General features: G+C 36.4%; 1 protein-coding gene across 1 annotated transcript; it reads right to left on the bottom strand.

Moving 5' to 3' along the window:
- Positions 1-448: 448 nt before the first annotated feature.
- Positions 449-1,402, bottom strand: LOC102470808 (olfactory receptor 7A17). Its single transcript, XM_006163300.2, has one exon. It carries the CDS (start codon positions 1,400-1,402, stop codon positions 449-451), a length of 954 nt encoding a protein of 317 aa, XP_006163362.2.
- Positions 1,403-10,929: the final 9,527 nt, after the last annotated feature.

The following is a 10,929-nucleotide window of genomic DNA, read 5'->3' on the forward strand; positions in this document are numbered from 1 at the left end:
AGCAAACCACCAGGCACAGGACTCAAACCTTGGTCAACTATGTGGGAGTCCAGTGCCTCAAACAATGTGCAACCAGCTGGTCCCATGGCCTGATGATACTCATAAAATAAATAAATAAATACCAGGAAACATTTTGTTTGGGAATAAATCTCTAAAAATCCATGGTTCTCCATCAAATAAGTGGGAATTTCCATTTCTTTCTGATCTGATGTAGGCATTAATTTGTAGAAATAAGAAAGTGGACAAGGGTTAAAGGTGTATTAGATATTAGACATAGGAAAAAGCTTGATAATAAAAGTTACATACATTTTTGCATATTGAAGTAGAAATCAAAAACCAGAAACTCTAAGATATAAAGGAAAGGAACCAGTTCTCCTTCCATAATCATATCAGAATACTGTCAGTTTTGACTTTGAAACTTAAAGTTTTGCAATTGTAATCAATTTTTTCATCCCGGAATTAGAGGTCCTTTTACTGTTTCCATTCCAAAGCACCTCTTCAGAGCCTTGCTTATGGCATTATTCCTTAGACTGTAGATGAAGGGGTTCAGCATGGGGGTGACCACAGTGTACATCACTGAGGCCGTTGCACTTGCTTGTGAGCTGGGGGTAGTCCCAGCACTAAGATACACACCTAGGCTTGTGCAATAAAATAAGGAGACAACTGAGAGGTGAGAGGCACAGGTAGAAAATGCTTTGTACTTACCCTGAGCTGATGAAATTGCACTAATGGAGAAAACTATCTTACAGTAAGAGTAAAGGACATAGGTGAGGGAACTGCCAGCTATGCCCAGAGCTGTAAAATAGGTCACCATGCTATTAAGAAAGGTGTCAGAACAGACAAGGCGAACCACCTGATTAAGTTCACAGAAAAAGTGGGGTATTTCCACATCTGTACAGAAGGACAGCTGTGATGCCATTAAGCTATATAACAGGGAATGCAAAACACTCATGATCCAGGACAGCAGAATCATCAACACACAGAGTCGAGGGTTCATGATGACCATATAGTGCAGGGGCTGACAGATGGCCACATACCGGTCATAGGCCATCATTGTCAGGAGGAAGACATCTAACACTGCAAAGAGTGTGAAAAAGAACATCTGGGTGATGCAGCCTGTATAGGTGATGACCCTGCTCTGTGTCTGGATGTTCACCAGCATCTTTGGGATGGTAGTGGAGATGAAACAGATGTCTACAAAGGACAGGTTTGAGAGGAAGAAGTACATGGGGATGTGCAGGTGGGAGTCTGAGGTGGTGGCCAGGATGATGAGCAGGTTTCCACACACAGTGATCAGGTACAAGGAGAGGAAAATTCCAAATATGAGGGGCTGCAATTCTGGATCCTCTGAAAGTCCCAGAAGAAGGAACTCTGAAATTCTTGTATCATTCCCTAGTTCCATATGATAAACAAAACTACTGAGAAAGAGAAAAAACATGAATACTTTTTATAGGAAGTTTTACCAACATCGTTGAAATGTTGCAATCATGATTTTGCAGTCAAGGAAATAATTGATATGTATTATTGCATTTTCAAAGCGGTTTATCCCTTATATGAAGGGAAAGAAATCTTTAAAAAATTCATGTAAAAAGTGTGTTATGAAAAAAACTATGCATAGATTTCAAATATTTTTGTACCAAAACAAACTCAGATTTTAATTCAGTTTCCCACAAATGTTTTGAAGCCTTTCAATATTTTCCCTGGCATATATACATGAATATGGAAGATAATCTGTGCTCTTACAGGTAATAAAGTGGTTTCTAAAATCAATATAAGAAACTAAGTTAGCTGAAAGCTGAAAGAGATAAGCAAGGAAGCCATTATGCTAATTGGAAGTAGATAAGAAAATCTCTAAATATATTACCATTTCTTGTCAATTAAAAATGTTAATATAAGAAGTAAATATTTAAGTGCATTTAAAATGTGCATAGGATTCTATTCTCGCTGTTGCATAAGAAGTATATTAATATGAACACTTGCATAATACAGAAGGAAAAGTTTTACGAGACACTAAGAACTTATGAAAAAAGAACAACAATGAGAAAGTAATTAGGCTAATTATAATAGTTTTAATACAACTATATCATTGAATAAAATTGAGAGTTTAAAGCTTACTTCTTGAAAAAAGTTGTCAAATGTCAAATATTATTAATTTAATGATATTGACATAGGTCGTTTATTCAAATAAATTGTCAAAACTTGGAAATAAAAGAATTTAACAAGAAGTCTTTTAAAATTCAGGAAGCAACAGTATACAGATAAAATTTCATTTTGCATAAAGATACACAAATATACATATATATATTTACACATACATATACATATTCAAATATATCTATGGAAGATAAATGTAATCTATAGTAAAATGGTTAAAGCATAATGCATTTAAAAGAATGTGAGAAGGTGATGTGAATTTAGTAAAATTTTCTAACTGGACCGGCCAAAGGTGTGGCAGTTGGGGATAGGTGAATCTCATCCATTAATCCTACTTCTGTGGTTCGAGTCCTGGACTTGGTGACTTCAAAAACATCCCAAGAAGAGAACAGAGGAGAAAGGATTGTGGTGTGACCACCCGTGAAAGGGTGCTTTCTCACTTTCCTTCTCTGTGTCTCTCTCTATATAGATCTGTTTTCATTGATTTCACACACCCTATGTCACTCTCTCTCTCTCACTCACACACACACACATACACACACACACAAAATCTAACCACAGAAAATCAAAAGACACAATACAGAGTAAGAGATATGAAAACAGCATGAGAACTAAGGATACAGAAAAACTTTGTATGTTTAATTTAAAACAATTGGGAGTGGGAAGTAGAGCAAAATATGACCAACTAATAAACTTGGCCCCACAAAACATGTAAACTTTCACATACTCTCATCCAAGGCCTTCTATACATACATACACAAAAGAACTAAATTACAACAGCCAAATTATTGGGGGAAAATGACAATACCTACTACAAAAGAATGCAATCAAAATGGAAACAAGGAACCAGCAGATGGTATAATAGTTATGTTGCAGGACTTCCATGTAGTCAGTTATGGTTCAAGTCCTGAATGGGGTGTTTTAAAATTTATGCCAGGCACTGTGCATGCGTGCTCAATATTCTGAGAGGAGAATGGAAGAGAAGGTTATGAAAATTTCCAGTGGGATATAAGATGCTATGGAATGTATGCTTCAGGAACTTCTGTTTCAAGGTAAACTCTGCAAACATTTCCCTGGACTAGATCTTTTTTTATCAACATAGAAATATAGGAGAATAGACCCCATCTTACAAATAAAAATAATGAGTAGGCCAGCAGGTGGCAAGGTAGATAGGGTGCTAGATATTTACATGGCCCATTAAAGTTTGAGTCCCCAACCTGGCAGCTTGAAACTCATGCTGCATGTTTGTGTGTATTTATGCCCACAATCTTGAGAGGAGAAGAGATTTCAGTATGATCACGCCATCTGGGAAGATTTCTCTTTTTTCTCTCTAGTGTGTACACACAACTTATAGCAAAAATCTCTCTAAAAAAAAGAGAAAGAAACAGCCTCACTTCACTGCATGTCCCTCCATTCATCCATTTCTCCATTCCTCTTACTTTCAAAATATCTTGGACTCAGTTTTTCTGGAAGTGCTTGACACTTTCCATTCTCTTTTTATTTTTCTTAAATATATTAATATTATTATTATTTATTTTTTAAGAGAGAATTTTTTCTATAGGCCAGCCACATGTGCTTGCCAGAGAGACAGAGAAAAACAGAGAGAAAAAAGTGAGAAATCACTCTCCCCCCACCCCAGTGGGATGGCCATACTGCAATCTCTTTTTCTCTCAGGATTTTGGGCATGCACACACATGTGACTTTTCAGCCACTGGGTCCAGCACTCGAACTGTGGTCAACTATCTGGAAGTCCAGCAACCTAACCACTATGAGGTCTGAGTGCCCTATTATTTTTAAAATTTTATTCCTTTCTTGCTTTTTTTTTAACATTTAATGACTATACATTTTTACAACATAAAAAATGAATTTTCAAAGATATTTCCAATCATATTATCATCCACCAGGCTTCCATTATCATCATTACATTGTCAGTAATGACCCCTGCTTTACTCAGTACAATGTCCCTTCTCTATTCAGCATAATACATAAATGTATCAATTTAGCAAGCAAGTACAGACCAGTCTCAGATGTGGGTTAGGCTGGTCTAGCTCTCAGCTTTATCTTGTGTAAACATCCTCAGATTCCATTGTCTCTGACCTGCTGCTGCAGTGTCTGCTGAGCTTGTAGACTCACCTGTATGGAGTCTCTGAGAGGATGGCCTCTGTTTGGATACCTGAGTTCTTCCGTAGGTGGTCTATGATGGAGACTGAAGCTGTGTCCCAGACAAGGCAGTAAGAGTCAAGCATCAGTCCCTGAGCCCGATCGAAAATGGAAAATAAACAACCACCTTCCTTCTGGGCCAAGTTGTGCACTCTTAAGGACAACAGCAGAGGGGATATTTACAGTTCCTTCTACCTGCTCATTAAGCTCATTTCCCTGTACTCTGACCTCTAAGCATGTGTTTCCCTATGGACACTGGTCTGGACAAAAAGGAAACTTTCCTTGCAGATGGTCTGTACTCAAGAGACTAGCTTAGAAGTCAGGAGAATCCCATTATTATTACTCTTCCCCATGGTTTACCCTGTGTTGCACAGGTCTAGGCTTCTAGTGTCCCCAACTAAGTCCAGCTGCTGCTTCTCACAGTCAATGAATAGAGAGGCAAAGTCTGGAGAAGAAAGGAGTTTGTTTCTGTAACTGGTTATGGGGAGACAGCTAGCAAAAACCATCAAGCAGTCTTGAAAGGCTCAACATCTTTGTAGTATTTGTATTTAGAGGCACAAGATACAAGCTGGTGCAAATCCTTCCTTGCTATGATCATTGAGTCAATTTCTTTTTCCTGAGTAGTTATCTTTTTTTAAGAATTACTTTATTTAACTTTATTTATTCACTCATTTATTTCATTTTTTGATTTGACCAGAGAGGGACAGAGTGAGAGAGAAAGAGAGAGAGGGAAATGGAGAGAGCAAGCCTCCAGGTCCAGGACTTGAAGCGTGGTCGGCCATGTGGGAGTCCAGCATCCTTAACCACCACACCACCTAATGGCCTCACTGAGTAATTATCTTAATTTTTCTTCAAGGATTCATTTCTGGTTCCTTTTCCTTTCCTCTCCTTTCCTCTCCTCTCGTCTCCTCTCCTCTCCTCTCCTCTCCTCTCCTCTCCTTTCCTTTCCTTTCCTCTTTCCTTTCCTTTCCTCTTTTCTTTCCTTTCCTTTCCTTTCCTCTTTCCTTTCCTTTCCTTTCCTCTTTCCTTTCCTTTCCTTTCCTTTCTTCCTTCCTTCTTTCCTTTCTTTCTTTCCTTCTATTTCTTTTTGTAAAAAAGAAAGTAAACGGCTAACAAACCCACACATGTATTTAGCCTCACAGATAATGAAACAATTATAAAGTAAAGCTCTTGAATATCCCTCCTTTCACTTAATAATTAGTTAAATATTTTTATGTGAATAGTAGTGTGGACAAAACTACTATGGAATGAATATATACTTCATGAACTCATTTGCCAGGTAAAATCTGCACATAATTCCCTGGTCTGGATCTTTCTTTTTGATAAAAAATATATAGGCAAATATACCCATCTCAAATAAAGATTTTAAAATCACACAAATGAAAAGTCATCTGGTGATGATAATGTATATAGTAATATCCTTGACTGGACTGATAGGTATTCTATTCATGCTCAGAAAAAAACACTTTGAATCCTATACAGATGTACACTGATTGAATGTATAGTTTAAAATATATAAAAATAAAATAAGGGATCAGCACATGGCATGCTAGTTGAGATGCTGGACTCTCACATGGCTGACCGAGCTTGAGTCCCAGAACTCGTGACTTGAAAATCATGGCTGGTGTATGTGTGTGCAAGCCCCAAATCCCAGGAGGACAACAGAGCAGAATGGAGTACAGCATACCATCCTCTCTTGGAGGTGATATCTCTGTTTCCCTCTCTCTCTGGCAAACTCAGAAGGCCAATGGCAAAAACATTTATATATCTATAGATAGATAGATAGATAGATAGATAGATAGATAGATAGATAGATAGATGATAGACAGATAAAAAGATCTGACCATTTCTCAAACAAATCTCCCCTGACTCACTTGGTCAGATTGCTCTTGTTAAAGGCCTCTCTTAATTTCAAAATGGTGGCAGTTCTGCTGGCCTACTTCACTCACACCTAGCCCACCTTTGAATTACCTTTCTCCAAACTCTGTGTTCAAACCATTGCTTTGTGGTAGCCTATGATATGCACCAGAAAATTGTTATTCCTTTCTTTAAAAAGGGGAGAGAGCTAAGTTCCTTAAAACTACAAATGCTCCACTTCTTGGCTTAGTGAAACTTTTGCCAAAGCAATTAGAAATCTCATACCTATATCACAAGTTATGAGCTACCATTTATTACCTCAATTTTAATTTTCTAAAAATATAATTTATTATTATTATTAATTTGCTATAGGGCATGTGTGTTCCTCAGGGAGACACAGAGAAAGGGAAAGTGAGAAAGCAAGCCACTATATCTGAGTCTCAAACCATGGTCAGCCAGGTAGGAGCCCAGTGTCTTAACCACCACACCTCCTGCTATCCCCCTCATCATGTATATATAAATAACTATATATATATGTACATATATATATAGTTATTTATATATACATATAGTTATTACAGATATGTTGAAATCTTATTCATCATGATGTGAGCTTGGTGTCTTATAGAAATGGTTATATTTGGGCTAGTCAGGTGAAGTGGTAGTTACAGAAGTTGGATCCCACATGGCCGACTGCACATTCGGTTCAAGTCCTGGACTCTGTGGTTTGAAAAGGTCACTGGGCATATGTGCTAGTGTGCAAAATCCTGAGAGAAGAATGGAGATGCTGTGTGATCATTCCTCCTGGGAGGCTATTTTCTCACTCTCTTTCCAGTGAGCACAGACATCCTAGTGCAAATTAAAAAAGAAAGGAGATACAAAAAGAAAGGAGAAAGGGAGAGAGAGAAAAAGAAAGGAAGAAAGAGGCTGCCTAAAGGCCAGGACCCATGGCCCATCCTCCCCCCCCCATTCACCTTTGGACTTCAGATTTGTGTCTTGGAACTTTAAAATGAAATTGAACTTGCACCCCTCTCTGCCTCATCCTGATACCAGTTCAAGTGAATGGCCTTGCCAGATGCCAGGCTGTCTGATACTTCTTGGTGTATCAAACTATCCCTCCAAGTCTTTCAGGAACTGTTGTCTCCTTTGTTAAAAGCCTAGAGCGTATCATTCATAAATACATGACATCGATAGATATATGGAATGTTTATCTGTCCGTTTATCCCTTGGATAGACAAGTTTATTTTTCACTTATTTATTCACTCCCTTAGTCTCTTTAGCAAGGTTATGCTTTTCCACCATTAGCTCTGTGTTTTGTTGCTAACACAGTTGGAAGGAGTGTATATCCCTACTATGATTGATTCTGAACTTGGACATGTGACTTGTTTTGGTTGACAAAAAGTGAGCAGCCAGACACATTCAATGTTTAAAAAGAAGCTCTAAAAGGCATTGTAAGATACCACCACTTTTCTTGATCTTCCCCTCTTAAATTGTCCTTTCTACTCAGAATTTAAGAACTAATTAAGATATGGATAGTCTTCTGAACTAAATACTTCGTCCCCTTCACAATTCATATTTCCTAATTCCTAATGAGAAGACTTCACCATTATCAACTCCAGTGTACTACAAAAGCATGATATTAAACCATTAATTATCAAGTTGGCTTGTTATGCAGCAATAGCTCACCATTACAATAATTAATGCAAACAAAACTAAAGACATTCAGAAAAGTCTGCTTTCTCTTAATTATAGGCATTTGTTCTTATATATGAAGACAACACTCCTGATTATATGGATAATCCTTTTTATTTCATATCATTGTATTTAAAAGAGACTACCTTTGGGGTTCTCTTATTGGTAACTAGGAAACGTAGTCAGGACATATATGTTTTTGCAATAATAAGTTGTGACCCTGAATCACAAGTCTCTAATTCTACAGGCAGTACTGTAAGACACTGAAACTTTTCATAAGAGTCATCTTTTGACCATGAACATGAAAGAAAGTGTAAAATATAAAAGGGACATAGAAACTGACTTTAGTATAAATACACAGATTATTTATCTCCCTTTTATGTTTATGATTTTTTTATTTTTATGTTTTATTATTCATTTTTAAATTTCTTTTTATTTCAATTTCTTTTGTACATTCAAGCTAATGTTTCTTAGGTTACCAAGTGAATATTCCAACATGTGTACATTTCTCATCAGTCCAGTTCACAGTACTATAAAGTTATCTTCAATAGATATCACAGTTTTTTTTTTTCTTTTTCTTTCTTTCTTTCTTTCTTTCTTTTTTTTTTGCTATAGGACACATGCACTCTCTGGAGAGAGAGAAATCCCTTCCCCACACACAACCCAAGACATGATGGCCATGCTGCAATCGTTTCTACATTTTCATCTTGGAATTTGGGTAGGCATGCACATGCATCCAGAGTGAATTTCAAGCTGCTGGGTCCAGGATTTGGGCCATGAAGTCAGCCAGTTGGGATCCAGCTGCCTTAACTTTCATGCTACCTGATGGCCCTATCACAAAATATTATAAAAGAAGGATATTTGTTAGAACAATGGAAGGAGTCATATATAGACAGTCATTGAATTTGAAAACAAACAGCAAGACAACATAATAAACTAATGTAGTACGCAACACCAAATACTTCACTTCAATGAACAAACTTATACATAAACCCCAAGCTTCCATGCTTCACTGAGTAGATGTATTTTATCAGGGCAAATCTTCTGGAGTAATTCAATGCTTGGCTAAAAATGCTACTCCATTATATTTAAGATCATCTCGGATATGAGACCACGTTAAGCCAATGACTTACATGTTTTGCCTTCCTGTATAGACTACATGTATTTGTTAAGTAACTTTTTTTTTAAGAATTACTGATTTAATTTTATTTATTTGTTTTTAAAATTTGACCAGAAAGAGACAGAGAGAAAGAGAGGGAAAATGAGAAAGCAAGTCATCAGGTCTGGGATTTGAACTGCAGTTGGCCATGTGGGAGTGAAGTGTCTTAACTATCATGCCAACTGTGGCCCCTGTTAAGCAACGTTTGCTCTTCTACTCTTTGCCAGGGAACGTAGTAGGCTCTTTGGACACAGAGCTGAATAAAGGGATAAGATTTATTTCAGGAAAATAAGATGCCAAGACCAGCCAAAACACACTTGAGTAAATGAAAGTCCATATTCTCAGGGGGAGCAATTAAGGTAGTGATAAAGAAAGAAATGATAGACACAGAAGTGAAAAATTGTGATCTTGGGACCAGCGGTTACCCTAATGGCTATGTCGCTGGACTCTCATGTAGTCAACTGCAGTTTGAGTCCTGGACCCAGTTGCTTAAACTCACGCTGGCACATGTGCATGCTTGCCTAAGATCCTGAGAGGAGAATGGAGGAGAAGGGATTGCGGTGTGGCCATCCTGCCTAGGGGATGATTTCTCACTTTCTCTCTCTGTCTTTCTGGCAAGTGCATGCGCCCTATAGCAAAAACCTCTCAAAAAAAAAATGCTAGTGATTGACTGTTTAAAAAATAAATGAAATAATAATAATAATAATGATTGGGGGAAAAAAGAGAAGCTATTGGATTATGAAATGGGGATTTTAATGTCTCTGTTTTGACTGATATGCAATTTCCTTCTGGAAAGAGAAATGTAACTGTCAAGTTATATGTGATTCAATGTAATATAAAGAAGATTATGATGAGAATAAATACATTTAAAAATGCTAAGATAAAACGGAAACATAAAGTGCATTTACAATGTGTGTAGGATTTTATTCATGCCATTGAATAAAATGTGTATTAATAGAAATGTTTGCATATTATATATAGACAGAAAAATTTTAAGAGACACTAAGAACTTATTTAGAAAGAATGACAAAGAGAAAGTAATCAGGCTAATTATACCAATTTCAATATAACTATATTGAATTGAATGAAATTGAGAGTTTAAAGCTAACTTCTGGAAAAATGATGTCAAATAGTATTAATTTAATGCCATCAACATAGATCATTAATTCAACATTAAATTGTCAAAGACTGGGAAATAAAAGAATATAACAAGAAGTCTTAAAATTCAGGAAACAAGAGTATACACATAGAATATCATTTTACATAAATATATTAAAATAAAATATATTAAAATAATAATGAATAAAAATTTTAAAAGCTATACATATACATATATACATATTCAAATATACTTATGGAAGATGAAGGCAATCTTCAATGAACTGGTAAAGCGTAATGCATTTCAAACAATGTGAGAAGGTGATGTGAGTTGTTTTTTTCTTGTATTTCTTTTATTTATTTACATTCATTCACTGTACATCATTATAGCATAGAAAATGAGATTTTTCCATTCACAGTACACTGTATATTGGCTCGATCAAGCACATCAACATCTGTGTTATTGTCAACACATAATTTTCCATTTCTTGTTTTCTGTATATTTTGCCTTTTTTCCCATCCTTGATTCTCTATCTCATCCTCTGCCATCTCCCACTCTCCTCTCACATTGTGTCTGGTATCTATTGTTGCTTTCTCTGCCTCCCCCAATTTATTGTTTCACTAAATATCTTAATAAATCTAAATATTTTCAATAGCAAGCACAGCTGAAATATACATATCCATGAACACAAGTCTGACTTTAGGCATAAACGTCAGTGAATAGAATGAACATACTATAAAGTAGCATCTACCTAGAGCTATATAGCTTACTGCAGTCATCAGATAGGTATTTTTAATGCCTTTTTTTC

The sequence above is a fragment of the Tupaia chinensis genome, unplaced genomic scaffold (genome assembly GCF_000334495.1).
Source record: "Tupaia chinensis unplaced genomic scaffold, TupChi_1.0 Scaffold142061_1, whole genome shotgun sequence".
Classification (NCBI taxonomy): domain Eukaryota; kingdom Metazoa; phylum Chordata; class Mammalia; order Scandentia; family Tupaiidae; genus Tupaia; species Tupaia belangeri.

What these genes read in the sequence shown, in the direction of transcription:
- LOC102470808 (XM_006163300.2), bottom strand. Translation starts at nt 1,402, where the DNA reads ATGGAACTAGGGAATGATACAAGAATTTCAGAGTTCCTTCTTCTGGGA.